This window comes from Chiloscyllium plagiosum, unplaced genomic scaffold (genome assembly GCF_037043375.1).
Source record: "Chiloscyllium plagiosum isolate Xiang-an unplaced genomic scaffold, Cpla_swu_hap1 HiC_scaffold_44, whole genome shotgun sequence".
In the NCBI taxonomy this organism is placed as follows: Eukaryota; Metazoa; Chordata; class Chondrichthyes; order Orectolobiformes; family Hemiscylliidae; genus Chiloscyllium; species Chiloscyllium plagiosum.
Window position 1 is genome coordinate 4,593,270 of NW_028270182.1, and position 26,395 is coordinate 4,619,664.

A 26,395-nucleotide genomic window follows, 5' to 3' on the forward strand; every position below is an offset into this window, starting at 1 on the left:
ACTGGTGGGGAAAGGTCTGTCACTGTATAACATTGGGGTACAGGACTGGTGGGGGCAGGTTTGTCACTGTATAACATTGGGGTACAGGACTGGTGGGGGCAGGCCTGTCACTGTATAACACTGGGGTACAGTACTGGTGGGGACAGGTTTGTCACTGTATAACACTGGGGTACAGTACTGGTGGGGACAGGTCTGTCACTGTATAACACTGGTGTACAGTACTGGTGGGGACAGGTCTGTCACTGTATAACACTGGGGGACAGTACTGGTGGGGACAGGTCTGTCACTGTATAACACTGGAGTGCAGTACTGGTGGGGACAGGTCTGTCACTGTATAACACAGGTACAGGACTGGTGATGGCAGGTCTGTCACTGTATAACACTGGGGTACAGTACTGGTGGGGACAGATCTGTCACTGTATAACACTGGGGTACAGTATTGGTGGGGACAGGTCTGTCAGTGTATAACAATGGGGTACAGTACTGGTGGGGACAGGTCTGTCACTGTATAACACTGGGGTACAGTACTGGTGGGGACAGGTCTGTCACTGTATAACACTGGGGTACAGTACTGGTGGGGACAGGTCTGTCAGTGTATCACACTGGGGTACAGTACTGGTGGGGGCAGGTCTGTCACTGTATAACACTGGGGTACAGTACTGGTGAGGGCAGGTCTGTCACTGTGTAACACTGGAATACAGTACTGGTGGGGACAGGTCTGTCCCTGTATAACCCTGGGGTACAGTACTGGTGGGGGCAGGTTTGTCACTGTATAACCCTGGGGTACAGTACTGGTGGGGGCAGGTCTGTCACTGTATAACACTGGGGTACAGTACTGGTGGGGGCAGGTTTGCACTGTATAACATTGGGGTACAGTACTGGTGGGGGCAGGTTTGTCACTGTATAACACTGGGGTACAGTACTGGTGGGGGCAGGTTTGTCACTGTATAACACTGGGGTACAGTACTGGTGGGGGCAGGTCTGTCACTGTATAACACTGGGGTACAGTACTGGTGGGGACAGGTCTGTCACTGTATAACACTGGGGTACAGTACTGGTGGGGACAGGTTTGCACTGTATAACACTGGGGTACAGTACTGGTGGGGACAGGTTTGCACTGTATAACACTGGGGTACAGTACTGGTGGGGACAGGTCTGTCAGTGTATAACACTGGGGTACTGTACTGGTGGGGGCAGGTTTGCACTGTATAACATTGGGGTACAGTACTGGTGGGGGCAGGTTTGTCACTGTATAACATTGGGGTACAGGACTGGTGGGGGCAGGTTTGTCACTGTATAACATTGGGGTACAGGACTGGTGGGGGCAGGCCTGTCACTGTATAACACTGGGGTACAGTACTGGTGGGGACAGGTTTGTCACTGTATAACACTGGGGTACAGTACTGGTGGGGACAGGTCTGTCACTGTATAACATTGGGGTACAGGACTGGTGGGGGCAGGTTTGTCACTGTATAACACTGGGGTACAGTACTGGTGGGGACAGGTTTGCACTGTATAACACTGGGGTACAGTACTGGTGAGGACAGGTTTGCACTGTATAATATTGGGGTACAGGACTGGTGGGGACAGGTCTGTCACTGTATTCATTCGATAAGGTTCCCCACAGTAGGCTATTGTACAAAATGCAGAGGAATGGATTCTGGGAGATATAGCAGTTTGGATCAGTAATTGGCTTGCTGAAAGAGGGTGGTGGTTGATGGGAAATGTTCATCCTGTCCAGTTACTAGTGGTGTACCGCAAGGGTCGGTGTTGGGTCCACTGCTGTTCGTCATTCTTATAAACGACCTGGATGAGGGCGTAGAAGGGTGGGTTAGTAAATTTGCAGACAACACTAAGGTCGGTGGAGTTGTGGATAGTGATAAAGGATGTTGTAGGTTACAGAGAGACACAGATAAGCTGCAGAGCTGGGCTGAGAGGTGGCAAATAGAGTGCAATGCGGACAAGTGTGAGGTGATTCACTTTGGTCGGAGTAATCGGAATGCAGAGTACTGGGCTAATGGTAAGATTCTTGGTAGTGAAGATGAGCAGAGAGATCTCGGTGTCCATGTACACAGATCCTTGAAAGTTGCCACCCAGGTTGACAGGGTTGTTAAGAAGGCATACAGTGTTTTAGCTTTTATTAATAGAGGGATCGAGTTCCAGAACCATGAGGTTATGCTACAGCTGTATACCGCATTATAAGAAGGATGTGGAAGCTTTGGAAAGGGTGCAGAGGAGATTTACTAGGATGTTGCCTGGTATAGAGGGAAGGTCTTACGAGGAAAGGCTGAGGGACTTGAGGCTGCTTGCGTTGGAGAGATGAAGATTGAGAGGTGACTTAATAGAGACATATAAGATAATCAGAGGGTTAGATAGGGTGGACAGTAAGAGCCTTTTTCCAAGTATGGGGACGACGAGCGTGAGGGGGCATACCTTTAAATGGAGGGGCGATAGATATAAGACAGATGTCAGAGGTAGTTTCTTTACTCAGAGAGTAGTAAGGGTATGGAATGCTTTGCCTGCAACGGTAGTAGGTTCGCCAACTTGAAGTACATTTAAGTCGTCATTGGACAAGCATGTGGAGGTACTTGGAATAGTGCAGGTTAGATGGGCTTCAGATTGGTATGACAGGGCGGCGCAACATCGAGGGCCGAAGGACCTGTACTGCGCTGTAATGTTCTATGTATAACACTGGGGTACAGTACTGGTCAGGACAGGCCTGTCACTGTATAACACTGGGGTACAGTACTGGTGGGGACAGGTCTGTCACTGTATAACACTGGGGTACAGTACTGGTGGGGACAGGTCTGTCTCTGTATAACACTGGGGTACAGTACTGGTCAGGACAGGCCTGTCACTGTATAACACTGGAATACAGTACTGGTGGGGGCAGGTTTGTCACTGTATAACCCTGGGGTACAGTACTGGTGGGGGCAGGTTTGTCACTGTATAACACTGGGGTACAGTACAGGTGGGGACAGGTCTGTCACCGTATAACACTGGGGTACAGTACTGGTGGGGGCAGGTTTGTCACTGTATAACACTGGGGTACAGTACTGGTGGGGACAGGTCTGTCACTGTATAACCCTGGGGTACAGTACTGGTGGGGGCAGGTTTGTCACCGTATAACACTGGGGTACAGTACTGGTGGGGGCAGGTCTGTCAGTGTATAACACTGGGGTACAGTACTGGTGGGGGCAGGTCTGTCACTGTATAACACTGGAATACAGTACTGGTGGGGGCAGGTTTGTCACTGTATAACCCTGGGGTACAGAACTGGTGGGGGCAGGTTTGTCACTGTATAACCCTGGGGTACAGAACTGGTGGGGGCAGGTTTGTCACTGTATAACACTGGGGTACAGTACTGGTGGGGGCAGGTTTGTCACTGTATAACACTGGGGTACAGTACTGGTGGGGGCAGGTTTGCACTGTATAACACTGGGGTACAGTACTGGTGGGGGCAGGTCTGTCACTGTATAACACTGGGGTACAGTACTGGTGGGGACAGGTCTGTCACTGTATATCATTGGGGTACAGTACTGGTGGGGGCAGGTTTGTCACTGTATAACCCTGGGGTACAGTACTGGTGGGGGCAGGTCTGTCACTGTATAACACTGGGGTACAGTACTGGTGGGGACAGGTCTGTCAGTGTATAACACTGGGGTACAGTACTGGTGGGGGCAGGTTTGCACTGTATAACATTGGGGTACAGGACTGGTGGGGGCAGGTTTGCACTGTATAACACTGGGGTACAGTACTGGTGGGGACAGGTCTGTCACTGTATAACATTGGGGTACAGGACTGGTGGGGACAGGTTTGCACTGTATAACACTGGGGTACAGTACTGGTGGGGACAGGTCTGTCACTGTATAACACTGGGGTACAGTACTGGTGGGGACAGGTCTGTCAGTGTATAACACTGGGGTACAGTACTGGTGGGGGCAGGTTTGTCACTGTATAACCCTGGGGTACAGTACTGGTGGGGGCAGGTTTGTCAGTGTATAACACCGGGGTACAGTACTGGTGGGGACAGGCCTGTCACTGTATAACACTGGGGTACAGTACTGGTGGGGACAGGTCTGTCACTGTATAACACTGGGGTACAGTACTGGTGGGGACAGGTCTGTCACTGTATAACACTGGGGTACAGTACTGGTGGGGGCAGGTCTGTCAGTGTATAACACTGGGGTACAGTACTGGTGGGGGCAGGTTTGTCACTGTATAACCCTGGGGTACAGAACTGGTGGGGGCAGGTTTGTCACTGTATAACCCTGGGGTACAGTACTGGTGGGGGCAGGTTTGTCACTGTATAACCCTGGGGTACAGTACTGGTGGGGGCAGGTTTGTCACTGTATAACACTGGGGTACGGTACTGGTGGGGATAGGTCTGTCAGTGTATAACACTGGGGTACAGTACTGGTGGGGGCAGGTCTGTCACTGTCTAACACTGGAATACAGTACTGGTGGGGACAGGTCTGTCACTGTATAACCCTGGGGTACAGAACTGGTGGGGGCAGGTTTGTCACTGTATAACCCTGGGGTACAGAACTGGTGGGGGCAGGTTTGTCACTGTATAACCCTGGGGTACAGTACTGGTGGGGGCAGGTTTGTCACTGTATAACACTGGGGTACGGTACTGGTGGGGATAGGTCTGTCAGTGTATAACACTGGGGTACAGTACTGGTGGGGGCAGGTCTGTCACTGTCTAACACTGGAATACAGTACTGGTGGGGGCAGGTTTGTCACTGTATAACCCTGGGGTACAGAACTGGTGGGGGCAGGTTTGTCACTGTATAACCCTGGGGTACAGTACTGGTGGGGACAGGTCTGTCACTGTATAACACTGGGGTACAGTACTGGTGGGGGCAGGTTTGTCACTGTATAACACTGGGGTACAGTACTGGTGGGGGCAGGTTTGCACTGTATAACATTGGGGTACAGTACTGGTGGGGGCAGGTTTGCACTGTATAACACTGGGGTACAGTACTGGTGGGGACAGGTCTGTCACTGTATAACATTGGGGTACAGTACTGGTGGGGACAGGTCTGTCACTGTATAACACTGGGGTACAGTACTGGTGGGGACAGGTCTGTTCCTGTATAACACTGGGGTACAGAACTGGTGGGGACAGGTCTGTCACTGTATAACCCTGGGGTACAGTACTGTTGGGGACAGGTCTGTTACTGTACAACCCTGGGGGACAGGTCTGCAACTATATAACACTGGGGTACAGGTCTGTCTCTTTATAACCCTGGGGTACAGTACTGGTGGGGACAGGTCTGTCTCTATATACCACTGAGGGGGGCTGGCCTGTCACTGTATAACCCTGGGATATAGTACTGGTGGGGACAGGTCTGTCACTGTATAACCCTGGGGTACACAGCTTCTTTCTGTCACAGCTTCAAACACACCCCCTCCTTCCTTGCCCACACATCCCTGGCTCAGCACACTGTGTAGTTTGTTTTAGCAGTAATAATCTAACAGGTTTAAATTCAGTGTATAGACAAGGAACATGCTGTGCTGGCCAGCCTGATTGAAGCCTTCCGAGACCAGTAGGTACCGCTGGAGCTGAAGAGCATCACTATCCTAGCTAAAAGGTATTTTGATCCATTCACAAGTTTCCATTAACACTGGAACCTGTTTTTATTAGAGTGCCCCATTCAGGTCTGTTTAACCTGACTTTAGATTTGTAGGAAAAGCACAGAGGCCTGATGACAACCAACCATTTTGAAAGGATATGCAGAGTTTGCGTGTGTGAAGATGAAAGGGTGAGGTGCTGTTGCTCTCACCCCAACATAGAAACCAGTGGATGGTGCATGGAAACAAAGGTCTTCACCAATAATCAGAAACTTGCACGTGGCAGGATTGCACTTTGTAAGTATCCTGCCCGTCAAGCATATTGATTCAAGATAACCGGCAATGAGAGAGGACATTAATGAAAAATTCAGTCAGTGAGTTGCTGTGGGTGACATAGTGGTTAGCACTGCTGCCTCACAGCGCCAGGGACCCGGGTTGAATTCCACCCTCGGGCGACTGTCTGTGTGGAGTTTGCGCATTCACCCCGTGTCTGCATGGGTTTCCTCCAGGTGCTCCAGTTTCCTCCCACAGTCCAAAGATGTGCAAGTTAGAGTGGATTGTCCATGCTAGATTTTCCTCTCGTGTCCAGAGATGTGCAGGCTCGGTCAGTTAGCCATGGGAAATGCGGGATTACAGGGACAAGGGAGCGGGGGGTGGGTTTGAGTGGAATGCTCTTCTGGCGCTCAGTGTGGACTCGATGGGCTGAATGGCCTGCTCCCACACTGTAGGGATCGTATGATTCTGTAATAGGCTGTCTGGAAGGGTAAATAAAACAAGTTCAATCGGAATTTTCAAAAGGGAACCAGAGATGTGGGGAAAAAGCAAAGGTGGTAAGGACTGCTTGGATAGCCCTGTCAAAGCAGCCTGTGTGTGCACATTGGGCCAAATGCTCTGCTCCGTGTGGTGAGATTCTATCTGATTTGGAATACTTGACAGGAGAAACTTTCATGCCATGTTAACTCGTGTTCGTGAATGGACATTAGTAATACTCGAGAATGACTGTGCCTCAGAGCTCTGGGACGAACGATCGTGATTACTGTGGAGCTGCCCAGTCAGTCACCAATCCTGGTTCAACCCAAACCAACCGGATGAAATTCAGGCACAGTTACAGTCAGCCAAACAAGCATCAGACAATGACTGAGACACCAACATCTGAGACAGGCCAACAATTTACCAGTTGACACACAGCCAGTAGGTTTGTGGAGGTGCTACGTTACAGGGGTTTGTTGGATACAGTTGAACTCCAATATTTGACTGTTTCCTCACAAACTGTGCTTGTGACTATGAACACATTTCAAGATATATTTTATGAAAAGTATAGTTTTGAAATTTAAAAAAAAAATGCCAAGTTGAAAAGACCCACAATTTGAAATATTCTTTCCTAAGTAACAACCTTCAAGGCAGAATAAACCCACTCCAGATCTGATAATATCACAACGCTGCAATCCAGGGCTGAGTGAATGCTGCTTCACCTGAGGCAGTAAAATATTAAACTGAGAGCCCTGTGGCAAGTACACAACACAGGGCAACTTCCCCCGCTGTACTGGGCCTAATGTCAATCCCCTAACTAACATCACAAACGCAGATTGATTAGATTAGATTTTTTTAGATTAGATTACATTACAGTGTGGAAACAGGCCCTTCGGCCCAACAAGTCCACACCGACCCGCCGAAGCGAAACCCACCCATACCCCTACATTTACCCATTACCTAACACTACGGGCAATTTAGTATGGCCAATTCACCTAACCCTGCACATCTTTGGACTGTGGGAGGAAACCGGAGCACCCGGAGGAAACCCACGCAGACACGGGGAGAACGTGCAAACTCCACACAGTCAGTCGCCTGAGGCAGGAATTGAACCCAGGTCTCAGGCGCTGTGAGGCAGCAGTGCTAACCACTGGGCCACCGTGCCGATTATTGTTATAGAGCTGCTTCACGGTAGCCTACTGTGTACAAACTAGGTGGAAGTGGCTCCTGCAGATGCTGGGGATTAGAGTCAAGATTAGAATGTGCTGGAAAAGCACAGCAGGTCAGGCAGCATCCGAGGAGCAGGAAAAATTGATGTTTCAGGCAAAAGCCCTTCATCAGGCCTGTCTCCTACATTTCCTATTTTACAACAGTGACTACATTTCAAGAAACATGTACAATTCTCAAAGAATCGATGCAAGAAGGACATTTCCCGCTGGCGGGAGGGTGGTGGGGGGGGGGAGAAACATTTAGAACCAGCGGACAGAATAATGGCCAGGGCTTTAACGACTGAGATGAGGAGGAATGTCTTCACACAGCAGATGGTGAATTTTCACAACTCTTCAACCAGAGGAGTTTATTTAAGATACTGTCTCACTGTAGTTCAGGATGATCAGATAAGCCATGATGGGCTGAATGGTTTACTTCTCCTCCATCTCATTAAGGGATATGGGCATGGTGTAAGAAAAAGGCACTGGCGTATATTAGCCACAATATCACTGAATGGCAGAACAGGCTCAAAGGGCTTTCTCCTGCTCTCGATTCACAGGAAGCTCACTGGCAGTAAGACACTTTGGGATGCTCTGAAGTCAACATGGTACAGTGGCAAGGCAAGATCTGCGTTAAAGTGTTTCCATGATTTGGAGGTGACGCTGTTGGACAGGGGTGGACAAAGTTATAAATCTCCCAACACCAGGATACAGTCCAACAGGTTTATCTGGCGGCACTAGCTTTCTTCGAACCACCCAGAACAGCAGCAGTGCTCCGAAACCTAGAGCCTCCAGATAAACCTGTTGGACTATAACCTGGTTAAGATCAGAGTGGTGCTGGAAAAGCACAGCAGGTCAGGTAGCATCCGAGGAGCAGGAAAATCAACGTTTCGAGCAAAAGCCCTTCATCAGGAACCTGATGTTGGGTGATTTTTAACTTAATGTGTCAGTCACATGTGAATACAAGGCTGAAAAATGAAGTAAATATTTACGACAGTGTGTCAGGAAATTCTTAATTACAGAAAGATTGAACAACTGTCCCACAGGTAGAAAGGTAACTGAAGCTAGGACACTACAATGGGACTGGCTTCTAAAAGGATGGGATTGAATCAAATTAAGATTGCTTTCAGCCAAATCTGTTTTATTTCAATCCCTGACCAGATGGTGAGATAGTGATCACGTGCTCCCTATTCTTCCAAATGACCATTCCACCTTGCTCGGTAGTATAATCACTGCTTGAAGATTTCTGTAAACCCTGGGTTAACTCCATGTTCTGTGCAAGCATGGGAGGAGCACTCAGGACACAGATTCTGTCTTTATCAAGGGGGAAAGGGAGAGATCTACCAAACACAGGCAAACTGGTTCCAGCACTCACATTAGGGGACTGGATTTTCACCTCTGCTACCTGAGCTTTCTCCCACTCCAGGTAAATGGAATGAATCTCCAATCTCTCGGAGAGATATGGGTCTCAACTGTCATGACCTTTCGCCAACCCAGCCAAGTGCTTACTGAGTGGAGGTCAACGGCACAAAATTCGGAAAAATTAAACTCGCCAGAATCTGCAAGTGCTGCTAGAATTCAACATCCTGCCCTTCGGGTGTTGGCATTATTAATTCATGCACCCTAGCAAGTTCATCCATACCGTGCACTCAATGTGTACCTAGGACCTACATAATTAACATAGGGCCTGAGGTAGTGCTGTAGGACAGAGAGACCTACGGGTTCAGGTACATAATTCTTTGAAATTTCTGTCACAGGCAGACAAAGTGGTTAAGAAGGCACTTAGCACGCATGCCTTCATTGCGTGTTAAGTCCTTTGAGTGCAGAAGTTGCGATGTCATGTTGAATTTGTGCAGGAAGCTGGTGAGGCCTGTTCTGGAGTACTGTGTGCAGTTCTGGTCACCCTGTTACAGGAAGGATATTATTAATCTGGAGAATGTTCAGAAGAGATTTACTAGGATGTTGCCAGGAATAAGGGCTTGAGACATAGAAATAGGCAGGAAAGGCTGGGACTTTTTCATTGGAGCATAAGAGGTTGAAGGGTGACGTTATAGAGCTTTATAAAATCATGAGAAGCAGAGATAAGGTGAGTGGCAAGGGTCTTTACCGTAAGGATTTCAAGACTAGGGAGCATATTTTAAGGTGACAGGAGAAAGGTTTTAAAATAGACATGGAGGGCAGAGGTTGGTTCATGTGGAATGAACTTCCAGAGAAAGTGGTGGATATGGGTGCAGTTACAATGTTTAAAAGACATTTGGATAAGACCATGAATTTAAAAGCTTTGGAGGGATATCGGGCAAGCGCTGGCAGGCAGGACTAGTCTAGTTTGGGTACAAGGTTGGCATGGACTGGCTGGGCTGAAGGGTCTCTTTCCATGCTGTATGACTCTCAGAGTAATGTTGTTTTCCAGACCTACACGGTTTCTTTGCTCTGCACCAGGGCACCCCACCCCTCCAACACAGCCTACAAACGCAAAATACTGTAGAGGTCAGAATTCTGAAATAAAATTCAGCAATTGCTGGAGAACCTCCAGGGGTCTGGCAGCATCTGTTTGGATCTGAGGGGAAGGAAACAGAGTTAATGCTTCAGATCAAACACCTCTCATCAACAAGTCTGAAAGAAATTCACTGACCTGCAACACAGAGTTATAGAGATGTACAGCACGGAAACAGACCCTTCAGTCCAACTTGTCCATGCCGACCAGATATCCCAACCTAATGTAGTCATTAGGCCAGCTCTTGGCCCATATCCCTCCAAACCCTTCCTATTCATATACCCATCCAGATGCCTTTTAAATGCTGTAATTGTACCAGCCACCACCAGTTCCTCTGGCAGCTCAGTCCATACACGCACCATCCTCTGCATGAAAACACTGTCCCTTAGGTACTTTTTATATCTTTCCCCTCTGACCCTCTCGTGCTGGACTCCCCATCCCAGATAAAATATCTTGCCTATTTATCCTATTCATGCCCCTCATGATTTTATAAACCCTCAAACGCTCCAAACCTGGCAACATCATTGTAAGTCTTTTCTGAACCCTTTCAAGTTTCACAACATATTTCCGATAGGAAGGAGACCAGAACTGCACATAATATTCCAACAGTGGCCTAACCAATGTCCTGTACAGTCGCAAGATGACCTCCCAACTCCTACACTGAATACTCTGACCAATAAAGGAAAGAATATTCAAGTCTGGATATTGTCCAGATCTTGTTGCATTTGGACATGGACTGCTTCAGGATCTGAGGAGTGGCAAATGGTGCTGAACACTGTGCAATCATCAGCAAGCATCCCCACTTCTGACCTAATGGTGCAGGGAAGGTCATTGATGATGCAGCTGAAGAGGGTTGGGCCTAGGACACTACTCTGAGGAACACCTAAGATTAATAAAGTTCTGACTGCATGACTATTAACTCCTCCACCTGCTCCTGTCCAACCCAAACCAAAAACTCCACCAACTAACGCATCAAATGGAAGAAAAGATGTCACCAAAAAGAGCTCTGTGACTATTTGTGGAGGCAGAAGAGATTCGAGGCTTCTAGCAGTCTCAACATCCAAACAGAATTAGCTCACGTTGTTCTCAGTTCTCATAATCCTTGCATTCCCCAGTAACATCCCTAAGTCAAACACTTTGGGACATCTCAACTAATGTAGACACACTTATGAAAGTCAAGCTCTCTGGTGAATCTCAATTTTACAAATTTCAAAAGTGCTTTTGAGGAGGAGGACAGGAAGAAACGGGTGCAATGTGTTCGGGGAAGGGGGTCAGAGGGGCTGCAAACTCTTCAATTTGAGAGACTGAACAAACATCCCTGCATTCAGGACAAGAAAATAAAGCAGACTGATGTTGTAAAACTTGAAAGGGTTCAGAAAAATTTGCAAGGATGTTGCTGAGGTTGGAGCTACAGGGAAGAGTCTGAATAGACTGGAATTATTTCCCCAGAGCATCAGATAGCAAGAGGTGACCTTAAATGGAGCAACCTGGGTTATTCAAACACCAATTATCCAAATTTTGGATTATCCGAACAAGATCTCAAAGTCCCGATGCTTGGGTAAACTGTGCTACCTGAACATTCAATTATCTGGACAAAATACTCCCCCACCTGTGGCGTTCAGATAATCGACGTTGTCCTGTAGAGGTTTATAAAATGACAAGGGGCATGGATAACATGAACAGCCAAGGTCTTTCTCCCCTGGTGGGGAAGTTCAAAACTGGAGGGCAGAGATTTAGAGTGAGGGGAAAGATATAAAGGAGACCGAAGGGGCAACTTTTCACACAGAGGATGTGTGGAGTGAGCTGCCAGAGGAAGTGGGGGAGGCTGGTACAATTGCAATATTTAAAAGGCATCTGGATGGGAATATGAAAAGGAAGGGTTTAGAGAGATATGGACCAAATGTTGGCACACAGGACTAGACCAATTTAGGATAACTGGTCAGCACGGACAAGTTGGTCCATAGGGTCTGTTTCTGTGCAGTGTAACCCTATGCTGTGTTGTGCTCCAAGAATATAGCACTCTTGTTTACCCATGATGCTCATATGCTCTGCACAGACTTAAAAATCAATTGCTGAAAAAACATTTGCAATATCGTTCCTCCTGGGCCTGGCACAGACACCTCCTGCAGAGCCAGGGCCCATTGCTGACTGGAAGCATGGTCTGCTGCACTCAACTTTTACTCCTGTAATGCTGGACATTTTATTTCTCTATGGTCTAAAATCTTGTAACTAAAGAAGCTGTGCCTAGGTACTTTTGTATCTAAGTTGGTGCTGTAACTAGTGAGGTATAAACTTTTCACTATCCTGTACTCATTGAGTATATGTGACAATAAAAGGCTGTGCTATTCGATTCTGCACAGAGAAAATGCCCAGATTCTGGGCCTCGCCCAAGTACCCTGAACACTAGAGCTCCAAAGGCTTGTACAACAAGTGACTCCCTCCCTGGGTTCTCCTGTTGAAAAGCAGAGAGGGACATACATCCAGTGAGGAACCATGACAGAGTACTGGAGGAGCAGCTTCAAGTTCCATCCCACTAGCTTCTCACTTGAAAGACAGGCAAAAACGAAAAAAAAACACTGTTCTGCGGTTTGGCCAAAAAAACCAACTGGAAATCTTGAAAGCTGCAGCTCAGAAATGTCACTGCCTTGCTTTCCGTCAGCCGAAGCAAAAATGTGTAGTGAGCAGTCAATCTGAGGCATGACAGGAGAGGCAGTACTGAACAAGAGGAAAATTTTCCAAGCACAACGTGTACCGACTCCAGAGAGAAAGCAGACCAGCAGCTTGTTTGAAATTGCTGCGTTTCATCTCAGTTTCTACAGACTCCACAAAGTCCAAGCATGTGACAAGGCAAATTAATTATCCCTTTTCAACCAGCAACAGCCACATGTATGCAGAATGTTTACTGCTGAGAGTTGGTGGGGGTGGGATAAAGCAACAAGGAAACCAGTGACTCCCTCACAAAATAAAGATATGTTTCCCAGGGTAACACTAGTTATGACCGGCTTCGACACGATTCAGTTACGGTGGAGGACAGTCTCCCAGAAAGTGATAACAGGCTCCCAGAAAGGTGACCCACTGGATTCCAATGTGCCCGGTTTGGATCTGTGGATGCCTACTAAAAGTCAGAAAACTCAAAAGTTGCAAGACTGCGTTTTGGCCGGATTTCAATAAAGTTTTGCAGAGAGAGAGAGAGAGAGAGAGAGAGAGACAGACAGACATAAACAGATTCCTTTCTGCCACTTACAGCATTCAGACACAAAGCAAAACAGTGCTCCCCCCACCCCTCCTCCGAGAACTACGACACATTCTGAGGACAAAGTGTCAGGGGCAAGAGAACGAGAAGGAAGTGCCAAGGAGGGAGACAACCGACAACATTTGTAATTCTAAACGGTGGCAGGAGTAGGGGCGGTGGAGGAGAGAGAGAAAGAGAGAGAGAGAGGGAGAGAGAAAAAGAAAAGCAGATCGTGGAGACAAAACAGATCCACGGACACTCCTACTGGCAGTATGGAGCAGTCAGAATTCGAGACAGAAACACCCTCTAGGTTCCAAGGGAAAATTACAAGAAAAATACGAGAGACGAGAATGCAATTTTCCAGTAAGATGGAAACATTTAAATTGGAAATCTCTCTCCCTCCTGCGACCACCACTACCCCCACCCCCCACCACAGGGTACAAACTCCAAGTAAAACATGAGAAACAGCATTTAGTTTTTGCTGCTCTCAATAGGATTAAGGTGAGATTTCAGCTCAGAGAAAGATGCAAAGTTTCCAGAGCAGGGAAGTTTTAAGTGGATCCAGATTCGATCTGCTCACACTGAGACTTGGGGGCGTTTAAACACTTACAATTTGCTGGCAGCAGGCAGACACACACACACAAACAAAAAAACTGAGGGCCCAGATACCCCCTCAACACCACCACACACTTCACAAAACACAAGGAAAGGGATTAAATTCACTAGGATATGAAAATAAGGGCCCAGAAAATGGAACATCTGGAAACTTTCCTTTCGAATCCCAAAGGGACACATTGAGGAATTTCAAAACGGAGAAGGGAGGGGGAAACAGAAACAGAGAGAGAAAGAGGAACAGAGGAAAAATTGAAAGGAAGGAAAACCAGTGGGGGAGCGGGGAGTGGAGGTGGGGGAGCGGGGGAGACGGGTGGCAGGAAGGTGAGGACGGGGGTGGCTGGGGGAGAGTTGTGGAGGGGAACAGACGAGGGGGGGGGACGGGCGAGGGGGGAGAGGTGCAAGGGATGGGGGAGGACGCGGGTTGGCGACAAAGCGGGAGGAGGGGGCAATGCAGGGAGAGGGGGGCAACACAACGTGGAGGGTGACACAGGAAGATGATGTGGGAGGGGTGACACGGGGGCAGGGGATGATGACGCTGGGGGGGCGAAACGGGGAGTGGGGGGGCGAAGCGGGGAGTGGGGGGGCGAAGCGGGGAGTGGGTGGGGGGGCGAAGCGGGGAGTGGGGGGGGGGGGGACGACGCGGGGAGTGGGGGGAGCGACGCGGGGAGTGGGGGGAGCGACGCGGGGAGTGGGGGGAGCGACGCGGGGAGTGGGGGGACCGACGCGGGGAGTGGGGGGGGACCGACGCGGGGAGTGGGGGGGGCCGACCCGGGGAGGGGGGGGGGGGCCGACCCGGGGAGGGGGGGGGGGCCGACCCGGGGAGGGGGGGGGGGGGCCGACCCGGGGAGAGGGGGGGGGGCCGACCCGGGGAGGGGGGGGGGGCCGACCCGGGGAGGGGGGGGGGGGCCGACCCGGGGAGGGGGGGGGGGGCCGACCCGTGGAGGGGGGGGGGGGCCGACGCGGGGGGGGGGCCGACGCGGGGGGGGGGGGGGGCGACGCGGGGAGGGGGGGGGGGACGACGCGGGGAGGGGGGGTGACGCGGGGACGGGGGGTGACGCGGGGACGGGAGGGGCGACGCGGGGACGGGGAGGGGCGACGCGGGGACGGGGAGGGGCGACGCGGGGACGACGCGGGGACGGGGGGGGCGACGCGGGGATGGGGGGGGGGCGACGCGGGACGGGGCGACGCGGGGGGGGGCGACGCGGGGCCGGGGGGGGGCGACACGGGGCCGGGGGGGCGACACGGGGCCGGGGGGCGACACGGGGACGACGCAGGGACGACACGCGGAAGGGGGGGGCGACGCGCGGATGCGGGGGGGCGACACGGGGAAGGGGGGCGATGCAGAGAAGAGTGTAGGGCAACGTGGGGATTGGGGGGGGCGAAGCAGGGAAGGGGGGGGGTGATGTGGGGAAGGGGGGGCGATGCCGAGAAGGGCAGGAAACCACATGGGGCAGACAATGTGGGGAGCAGAATGAGACGCGGGGGGAGGGGGGGTGAGGCACGGAGGGATGTTGGTGAGGGCAGGGGCAATGCGGAGAGCGGGGGGCAATGCAGGAAAGGGGTGGATGACGTGGGTGGGGGGCGCGATGTGGGGAGAGAGACGGGGCACACATGGGAGGGGGGGGGGGGAAGACAGGAGACAGAGGGTCACGTCCAGGAGTAAGTTTGGGGGGGGAGGGGGTCTTGTGGATGGTTTGGAGAAATGGGAGGGTGTGAAGGGTGAGAGGTCAGGAGGAGGTGGTCTGACCTCGGGGGGGGTGATGTGTAGGGGGTGGGGAGTGAGATCTCTGGGTGTTGGAGTGGAGGTGGGATCTGGGGTGGGGGGAGAGATGTGGTGGGGGTGGGGGGAGAGATGCGGTGGGGGTGGGGGGAGAGATGCGGTGGGGGTGGGGGGAGAGATGTGATGGGGGGAGAGATGCGATGGGGGTGGGGGGAGAGATGCGATGGGGGTGGGGGGAGAGATGCGATGGGGGTGGGGGGAGAGATGTGGTGGGGGTGGGGGGAGAGATGTGATGGGGGGGTGGGGGTGGGGGGAGAGATGTGATGGGGGGGGTGGGGGTGGGGGGAGAGATGTGATGGGGGGTGGGGGTGGGGGGAGAGATGCAGTGGGGGTGGGGGGGAGAGATGCAGTGGGGGTGGGGGGGAGAGAGATGTGATGGGGGTGGGGGGAGAGATGCGATGGGGGTGGGGGGAGAGATGTGATGGGGTGGGGGGAGAGATGCGATGGGGGTGGGGGGGAGAGATGCGATGGGGGTGGGGGGGAGAGATGCGATGGGGGTGGGGGGGAGAGAGATGTGATGGGGGTGGGGGGAGAGATGCGATCGGGGTGGGGGGGAGAGAGATGTGATGGGGGTGGGGGGAGAGATGCGATGGGGGTGGGGGGAGAGATGTGATGGGGATGGGGGTGGGGGGGGAGAGATGTGGTGGGGGTGGGGGGGAGAGATGTGGTGGGGGAGAGATGTGGTGGGGGTGGGGGGAGAGATGTGATGGGGGTGGGGGGAGAGATGTGGTGGGGGTGTGGGGGTGTGGGGGTGGGGGTGTGGGTGGGGGGAGAGATGTGGTGGGGGGAGAGATGTGGTGGGGGGGGTGGGGGTGGGGGGAGAGATGTGGTGGGGGTGGGGGGAGAGATGTGATGGGGGTGGGGGGAGAGATGTGGTGGGGGGGGGAGATGTGATGGGGTGGGGGTGGGGGGGGGTGGGGGTGGGGGAGAGATGTGGTGGGGGTGTGGGGGTGTGGGGGTGTGGGGGTGGGGGTGTGGGTGGGGGGAGAGATGTGGTGGGGGGGGTGGGGGTGGGGGTGGGGGGAGAGATGTGGTGGGGGGGGTGGGGGTGGGGGTGGGTGGAGAGATGTGGTGGGGGTGGGGGGAGAGATGTGATGTGGTGGGGGTGGGGGTGGGGGGGTGTGGGGGTATGATCTCTCTCCCCACCCCAGGCCTCGGGCCCTGATCTTACCCGAAGTCCTGGTCCATGGATTTGAAGAAGAATTTGTAGTTGGGTTTGTTCAGAACCAGTTTGAAGTCGGCCAGCGTCACCCTGTCGGCGGGTAACTGCAGCTTCACCAGGTACGGCGTCTCCTCCTCGTCCATGTGGTAAATTATTTTAGTCTCGGCCATTGCGGCGGCGGCGGCAGGGCTCGAGCTTCACTCCCTCCGGATCGAGCGCGCCCCTCGCCCCTCAGAGCCCCCCGCACCACCGCGCCTGCGCGCCCCTCGCCGCTGAGATTCCACCGCGCCTGCGCGCCCCTCACCCAGCGGATGCCACTGCGCCTGCGCGCCCCTCACCCAGCGGGTGCCACTGCACCACTGCGCCTGCGCGCCCCTCTGATGCCACCGCGTTTCCCCTCACCCTCAGATTCCACCGCGCCTGCGCGCCCCTTATGCCCCAGCTGCCCGCATGTCCGCGCCTTTCACCATTCCCCCCCCCACCCCGAGATCCCCGCACGACCGCGCCTGCGCGCCCCCTCGGACGACCGCGCCTGCGCGCCGCCACTCTGTGCGCCTCTTTGCCCCCAGGTAGCCTATACCACTGCGCACGCGCCCCCCGCTGCTTCGCAGCGCCTCTGCGCGCCCTCATCTCCGCGACCCCGAAACCGCCGCATCCTTCACCGATCCGCTCAGAGCGCATGCGCCCCTATTCAAGTTCTCTCCGTCCCCGGGTTCGATGTGAACGAGGCGGAGCCACGCATTGTGACGTCTGCGGATTTATGAATATTAATCATACCGCCCCCACGGCCGCCATCGGCCGTTCAGCCCATCGCCCCTGCCTGTGCTAGCCCAGTCTGCTCACCTAGTCTTCAGAGAAGTGTTCTAATGCACGAGCCCGCCACATTCCCTGGCTAATGCTCTCTTACAATCTCTTCCATTAGGCAGAAAATACAGAAGCATAAACAAACACACCTCCCCTTCCCAACTTCTTCCCCACTGCTATCCAACTGCTGAATAACTTCAAATAATGCTTTGTGCCCCTCCTATGTTGCTGTAAGCTTGTATTCCTTGCTCTGTTTAAACATGCTATGATCCGTATGTCCTTGTTTGCTCTGATCCGCCTACACTGCTCACAAAACAAAACTTCTCACTGTACTTGGGTACATGTGACTACAATAAATCAAATCAACCTGATCACCGCCCTCAGGCTGTCCTTATCAGACTGGGCAGGGGTGGGGCAATACGAGGCATTCTGTCTCAACTACCTGTCTCTGAGTCCCAACTTTGCCCATCCCTCCATTAGGCACTCCCACCCCCTGCAATCAGAGTAGTCCAGATTCAATTCAGATGGGGCAACATCTGAAACAACACCAATCTCACAGGACATAGCCAAACTAAATTTAAAAAAGGACAATGCTGGGAATCTGAAAGAAAAGCAGAGGGCCACTAAGCTTTCAATGGGTGGCACGTAGTGAGAAACAGCTGATATTTCGCATCAGTGAACTGAACGTCACTTGACCTGAATGGTTGAAGTCTTTTTATGGGGAATACTCACCATTCTGTGCTATATTAATATAAGCCCAAACAGACCCTTCGGTCCAACCAGACACCTGTAATTCAAATTATTCATGCTCCTCATGATTTGATAAACTTCTGTAAGGTCCCTCCTCAACATCCTATGCTCCAGTGAAAAAGGTCCCAGCCTATCCAGCCTCTCCTCATAACTTGAGCTCTCCATAGCCGGCAATATCTGCAACAGGGTGACCATAACTGCATACAGTATTCTAGAACAGGCCTCACCAATGTCCTGTACAACCTCAACATGACATCCCAAGGCCTATATTCAAAGGTCTGTGCAATGAAGGTAAGCATGCTAATTGCCTTCTTAACCACCCTATAACATGATGCAAACTTCAAACAATTACGTACCTGAACCCTTCAGCCTTTCTGTTCTATAACATTACCCAGGGCCCTGCTTTTAATTGTATAAATCTCGCCTTTGTTTGTTCTACCAAAATGATGGCACTGAATCAGATTACAAAATCCCGCCCACTATCACCCTCCATTAACATCAGCACAGCAAGATCAAATGGAACATTAAACGTGAGTCATGACATGTTAGTATGCATCAACACCAAGTAAACCAGGAAGACAGAGAGAATTCAAGTCTGAGAGAAGTGCAGATACTATAAATCAGAAACAAAAATAACAACAGTTGCTGGAAAAGTTCAGCAGGTCTGGCAGCATCCGTGGTGAGAAATCAGAGTTAACATTCAAGTCCGGTGACCCTTCCTCAGAAATCAAGTCCACTGATTAAAGGCCTGATTAAAAAATACCTTTTAGGAAAGCAAATGAATTGCTGATCCTTATTGTAAGGACAATGGAGTATTGAAAAAAAAGGGAAGTTTTCTACACCTGTACTGGGCATTGGTGGGACTATGCCTGGAGTACTCTGCGCAGTTTTGGTCCATCTGTTTAAGGAGGGACGTTAGAAGCAGAAGGATCATTCCAGGGATGAAGGGATTTACAGAGTCATACAGCATGGAAACAGAGCCTTCGGTATAACTTGTCCATGCTGACCAGATATCCTATATTAATCTAGTCCCATTTAGAGCTCTTGAGAAGATTTGTAGCTGGGGTTGTGGATGAAGTCATGGATTTGTTCGCCAGGTTGGTGTGTTTCTCCGCAAACGTTTCATCCCCTCGCTGGGTGACAACATCTGTGCGTCTTTGATAAGGTGTCGGTGCTCTGTCCTGCCCGGTATTTATATGTCTGTTTATTGGTACTTCAGGGATCTGTATCTAAGTGTATCTGTATCCCTGTATACAGGGTCCAGTTCAATGTGTCTATTGATTGAGTTCTGGTTGAAGTGCCAGGTTTCAGGGAATTCTCTGGCATGTCTCTGTTTTGCCTGTGCTAGGATGGTTACATTGTCCCAGGTGAATATGTCTCCTTTATTGTCTGCGTGGGTTGGAAATGAGAGAGTGCTGCTTGTGTCTGGCAGTGGCGAGCTGATGTTCATGCACTCTTATAGTCAGTTTTCTTCCTGTTTGTCCCACGTCATGTTTTACACAGTCTTTGCAGGGTAGCTTGTAGAGAATATCCATCCTGTTGGATGTGGGTGTCAGGTCTTTAACCTTTCTAAGGAGCTGGTAGAAGGTGTTTACTGACTAGTGAGTCATTAAGATTCCCAGGGATCTGAGCAGTCGGGTGGTATGTCTGATATGTCTATGATGTACAGTATGGTTGCTGTTGTGTCTGGCTGTGTAGTATTTTCAGCTTTAGGTTTGTACCATTAGGTACCGGAGGATAGCTCTCTTGGGCTACCTGTTTTGTTTAAATCCTTAGAACAGGTGTTCCTGCTCCTGTTCTGCCCTCTGACGTTGTGGGTTACTGCAGCATGTCCTTGCCTGTTTAAATAATATCCTAATGCAGCTTCGTTTGCTGGGGTGGTTGCTGTTATAGTTCAGTATCTGGTCAGTATGGGTGTTCTTCCTGTACACACTAGTCTGGAGTTCCCCGATAGGTGTGCGTTTCACTAACACCTCCAGAAAGGGGCATCTGTTGTTGTTTTCCTCTTCTTTAGTAAATCTTATTCCGGTGAGGATGTTATTGATGTGGTGCTGGGTTTCTTCCAGATGTGTATGTTTAGTGATGACAAAGGTATAATCTGCATACTGGATCCAGAGTTTGGGTTGGATGGTGGGGCGGGACTGACCAATCTAAGCATTACATTATTGCTTCTGATTTCAGTCCTGATATCGGGGACCCCATCAATATGCCGTTGATTTGTCTTTATACTTGAGGAGAAAGTGAGGTCTGCAGATGCTGGAGATCAGAGCTGGAAATGTGTTGCTGGAAAAGCGCAGCAGGTCAGGCAGCATCCAGGGAACAGGAGAATCGACGTTTCGGGCATAAGCCCTTCTTCAGGAATGGAGAAGGGCTTATACTTGTCTTTATACTTGTCCATTGAATATAAAGTGAGTTGTGAGGCATAGATCTAGTAGTTTTAATATGGAAGGTGTTTACTGACTTGTTGATGCTGTTGGTGTCATCAGGTGTCCTAGTCACCGCTTTGTACAATAACATAGCAATGGTATCTTTGGCTAGGTCAATGTTCATAGATGTGAAGAGTGCTGTTACATCAAATGAAATCATTATTTCATCCTCTTATTTTGTGGTGTTTCTGATGATGTTGAGGAACTCTTGGGAGGAGTGAATGGAGTGGTTGGAGCTGAATTTTGGGAAAGCAAATCTTAGCAGGACTTATACACTTAATGGTAAAGTCCTAGGGAGTGTTGCTGAACAAAGAGACCTTGGAGTGCAGGTTCATAGCTCCTTGAAAGTGGAGTCACAGTTAGATAGGATAGTGAAGAAGGCGTTTGGTATGCTTTCCTTTATTGGTCAGAATATTGAGTACAGGAGTTGGGAGGTCATGTTGCGGCTGTACAGGACATTGGTTAGGCCACTGTTGGAATATTGTGTGCAATTCTGGTCTCCTTCCTATCGGAAAGATGTTGTGAAACTTGAAAGGGTTCAGAAAAGATTTACAAGGGTGTTGCCAGGGTTGAAGAATTTGAGCTACAGGGACAGGCTGAATAGGCTGGGGCTGTTTTCCCTGGAGCGTCAGAGGCTGAGGGGTGACCTTACAGAGGTTTATAAAATCATGAGGGACATGGATAGGATAAATAGCCAAAGTATTTTCCCCGGGGTTGGGGAGTCTAGAACTAGAGGGCATGGGTTTAGAGTGAGAGGGGAAAAATTTAAAAGGGACCTAAGGGGCAACGTTTTCACACAGAGGGTGGTATGTGTGCAGAATGAGCTGCCAGAGGATGTGGTGGAGGCTGGTACAATGACAGCATTTAAGAGGCATCTGGATGGGTATATGAATAGAAGGGTTTGGAGGGATATGGGCTGGGTGCTGACAGGTTGGACTAGATTGGGTTGGGATATCTGGTCGGCCTGGACAGGTTCTACCAAAGGGTGTGTTTCTGTGCTGTATCGCTCTCTGACTCTATTCTGTTAGGTGTTTCAGTTTTGTTTGCAGCTCCTTGGCTTGCCTGTACGAAGGTGTCCCTGGGAGTGATATAATTGCTCTGGGGTGGGGTGGGGTGGGGGTTGGTTGCTGCTTTGTGAACCTCGGGTAGCCTGTCAGGTTTCATCTTTTGCAGGTTGGTTTTGCTGATGTCTCCTGTGCTGTGTAGTTGCTTTACTGTCATGGTAATCGTGTTCGGGTTGTGGGGATCAGGTCTATCACCACCTGTTGATAAGTAGCGGTATTGCTAAGTAGTTTGTTGGTTTTCTCAGTGTACTGGTTCCTGTTGAGTATTACCATCATCCTTCCTTTGTCCGCTTGGAGCATCACTATGGTGTGGTGGTTCTGTTCGACGAGCTGGGAATTTGTGTTGCAGACGTTGCGTCCCCTGTCTAGGTGACATCCTCAGTGCTTGGGAGCCTCCTGTGAAGTGCTTCTGTGATCTTTCCTCCGGCTTTTGTAGTGGTTTGTATCTGCCGCTTCCGGTTGTCAGTTCCAGCTGTCCGCTGCAGTGGTCGGTATATTGGGTCCAGGTCGATGTGCTTATTGATTGAATCTGTGGATGAGTGCCATGCCTCTAGGAATTCCCTGGCTGTTCTGTTTGGCTTGTCCTATAATAGTGTTGTCCCAATCGAACTCATGTTGCTTGTCATCTGAATGTGTGGCTACTAAGGATAGCTGGTCGAGTCGTTTCGTGGCTAGTTGATGTTCATAAGCACATCGACCTGGACCCAATATACCGACCACTGCAGCGGACAGCTGGAACTGGCAACCAGAAGCGGCAGATTCAAACCACTACAAAAGCCGGAGGAAACATCACAGAAGCGCTTCACAGGAGGCTCCCAAGCACTGAGGATGTCACCTAGACAGGGGACGCAACGTCTGTAACACAAATTCCCAGCTTAACAAACAGAACCACAACAACGAGCTACAAATCTTCTCCCAAACTTTATCACTATGTTCTTGTCCCCCTTTTTGAGTTTCTTCAGCGCTTTCCTTTCTTCGGTGGGGAGTGTGTTCCAGTTGCCTTTCCTGCTCAGGGTCAGGGCCTTCGTCTGTCTGAGAGTCTGTTATGTTTCTTCATCCAGTCCATTGATTGTTTAGCATGGCCTCTAGTGCTGCTAGGAAGTCTGTTTTTCTGGCATAGAGTCACAGAGATGTACAGTACGGAAACAGACCCCTTGGTCCAACTCATCCATGCCGAGCAGATATCCCAATCCAATTTAGTCCTACCTGCCCACATTCCTATAAAGCCTTCCTATTAATATACCCATCCAGGTAATTGTACCAGCCTTCATCACTTCCTCTGGCAGCTCATTCCATACACGCATCACCCTCTGCATGAAAAAGTTACCCCTTAGGTCCCTTTTATAGCTTTCCCCTCTCACCCTAGAGCGATGCCCTCTAGTTCTGGACTCCCCTACCCCAGGGAAAAGACCTTGTGGCATCTTTGTAGTTTAAGTTTAATTCACGTACCAGGATTTCTCAGAGTCTGCGAGTGGTCCCATTTGCCAGCACTTGGCCCCATGTTCCTTTAAACCCTTCCTATTCACAATACGCACCCAGACGCTTTTTAAATGTTGTAAATTGTACCAGCCTCCACCACTTCCTCTGGCAGCTCATTCCACACATTTGATGAACGGTCAATGGTTGAGTTGATTGTGCTGGTAATTATTGGAGTTTAGACGACCAAGAAGCCATCATATTGAAAGACTGAGGGTTTCATGAGGATAGGCATCGAGAGAATTGTTCCTCTCATGGTCAAATACAGAACTAAAGGACAGAGTTTCAACACGACAGTCTCCCATTAAGATGGAGATGAGGAGGACGAGGAATTTATCCTCAAGAGGGTGGTTTGGCTTTGGAATTCTCCGTCCCAGTGGAGGCTGAGTTGGACAGTCTCTGATTGACGAGGGAAGCGAGAATTATTGGGAACAAGAACCAAAGTTGCTGGAAAAACTCAGCAAATCTGGCAGTATCCGTGGAGAGACATCAGAGTTAACGTTTCGGGTCCAGTGACTCTTCCTCAGAACTGGATGCAAGATGTTAACTTGGATTTCTCTTCACGGATGCTGCCAGGCCAACTGAGCTTTTCCAGCATTTTCAGTTTTGGTTTCTGATTTCCAGCATCCGGATTTCTTTCAGATTTGGAAGCGTTATTGGGGATGGGGGTGGAGACAGGAAAATAGAGATGATGTCACAGTTGGATCAGCCAGGATTTTATTGAATGGTGGGGCGGGGCCAAATCATAGAAACCCTACAGTGTGGAAGCAGGCCATTCGGCCCATCAAATTCATGCCAACCCTCCAAAGAGCATCCTACCCAGACTCACATCCTTAGCCATCCTTGTAACCTTGCATTTCCCCATGGCTAACCCTACCTGGTCAGCACATTTCTGGACACTATGGGACAATTTCCCATGGTAAAAACAATGACTGCAGATGCTGGAAACCAGAGTCGAGATTAGAGTGGTGCTGGAAAAGCACAGCAGTTCAGGTAGCATCTGAGGAGCAGTAAAATCGATGTTTCGGCCATGGCCAATCCACCCTGACCTGCACATCTTTGGACTGTGGGAGGAAACCGGAGCACCCGGAGGAAACCCACGCAGACACGGGGAGAATGTGCAAACTCCACACAGTCAGTCGCCTGAGGCTGGAGTCGAACCCAGGTCCTTGGCGCCATAGAGGGCCACTGTGCCCCCCATGTAACTCATTTCACACAAACCAACATCGCTGAACCAATCTTGACCCTCCTCACCCTACCACCCCCATAATAAATTAATTCACTTCTCTGTCTCTCTCTCTCTCTCTTTAGGGCGGCACAGGGTCTCAGTGGTTAGCACTGCTCGGTCACAGTGCCTCAGTGGTTAGCACTGCTCGGTCACAGTGCCTTAGTGGTTAGCACTGTTCCGTCACAGTGTCTCAGTGGTTAGCACTGCTCCGTCACGGTGCCTCAGTGGTTAGCACTGCTCCGTCACAGTGTCTCAGTGGTTAGCACTGCTCCGTCACGGTGCCTCAGTGGTTAGCACTGCTCCGTCACGGTGCCTCAGTGGTTAGCACTGCTCCGTCATGGTGCCTCAGTGGTTAGCACTGCTCGGTCACAATGCCTCAGTGGTTAGCACTGCTCCGTCACGGTGCCTCAGTGGTTAGCACTGCTCCGTCACAGTGCCTCAGTGGTTAGCACTGCTCGGTCACAATGCCTCAGTGGTTAGCACTGCTCGGTCACAGTGTCTCAGTGGTTAGCACTGCTCCGTCACAGTGCCTCAGTGGTTAGCACTGCTCCGTCACGGTGCCTCAGTGGTTAGCACTGCTCCGTCACAGTGTCTCAGTGGTTAGCACTGCTCGGTCACGGTGCCTCAGTGGTTAGCACTGCTCGGTCACGGTGCCTCAGTGGTTAGCACTGCTCCGTCACGGTGCCTCAGTGGTTAGCACTGCTCCGTCATGGTGCCTCAGTGGTTAGCACTGCTCGGTCACAATGCCTCAGTGGTTAGCACTGCTCCGTCACGGTGCCTCAGTGGTTAGCACTGCTCCGTCACAGTGCCTCAGTGGTTAGCACTGCTCGGTCACAATGCCTCAGTGGTTAGCACTGCTCGGTCACAGTGTCTCAGTGGTTAGCACTGCTCCGTCACAGTGCCTCAGTGGTTAGCACTGCTCCGTCACGGTGCCTCAGTGGTTAGCACTGCTCCGTCACAGTGTCTCAGTGGTTAGCACTGCTCGGTCACGGTGCCTCAGTGGTTAGCACTGCTCGGTCACGGTGCCTCAGTGGTTAGCACTGCTCGGTCACGGTGCCTCAGTGGTTAGCACTGCTCGGTCACGGTGCCTCAGTGGTTAGCACTGCTCGGTCACGGTGCCTCAGTGGTTAGCACTGCTCCGTCACAGTGCCTCAGTGGTTAGCACTGCTCGGTCACAATGCCTCAGTGGTTAGCACTGCTCCGTCACAGTGTCTCAGTGGTTAGCACTGCTCGGTCACAGTGCCTCAGTGGTTAGCACTGCTCCGTCACAGTGCCTCAGTGGTTAGCACTGCTCCGTCACAGTGCCTCAGTGGTTAGCAATGCTACGTCACAGTGCCTCAGTGGTTAGCACTGCTCCGTCACAGTGTCTCAGTGGTTAGCACTGCTCCGTCACAGTGCCTCAGTGGTTAGCAATGCTACGTCACAGTGTCTCAGTGGTTAGCACTGCTCGGTCACGGTGCCTCAGTGGTTAGCACTGCTCCGTCACGGTGCCTCAGTGGTTAGCACTGCTCCGTCACAGTGCCTCAGTGGTTAGCACTGCTCCGTCACAGTGCCTCAGTGGTTAGCACTGCTCGGTCACAGTGCCTCAGTGGTTAGCACTGCTCCGTCACAGTGCCTCAGTGGTTAGCACTGCTCCGTCACAGTGCCTCAGTGGTTAGCACTGCTCCGTCACAGTGCCTCAGTGGTTAGCACTGCTCCGTCACAGTGCCTCAGTGGTTATCACTGCACCGTCACAGTGTCTCAGTGGTTAGCACTGCTCGGTCACGGTGCCTCAGTGGTTAGCACTGCTCCGTCACAGTGTCTCAGTGGTTATCACTGCACCGTCACAG

The 26,395-nt window shown here is 51.2% G+C and overlaps 1 protein-coding gene across 1 annotated transcript in view; it reads right to left on the bottom strand.

Moving 5' to 3' along the window:
• The window catches only part of LOC122544286 (segment polarity protein dishevelled homolog DVL-2), a 53,160-nt gene extending 36,120 nt beyond the window's left edge, over positions 1 to 17,040 (bottom strand). Inside the window, exon 1 of the mRNA XM_043683366.2 lies at positions 16,828 to 17,040. Coding sequence (XP_043539301.1) covers positions 16,828 to 16,988 — 161 coding nt within the window. The 5' untranslated portion in view covers positions 16,989 to 17,040. The remainder of the gene's footprint in view (positions 1 to 16,827) is intronic.
• Positions 17,041 to 26,395: the final 9,355 nt, after the last annotated feature.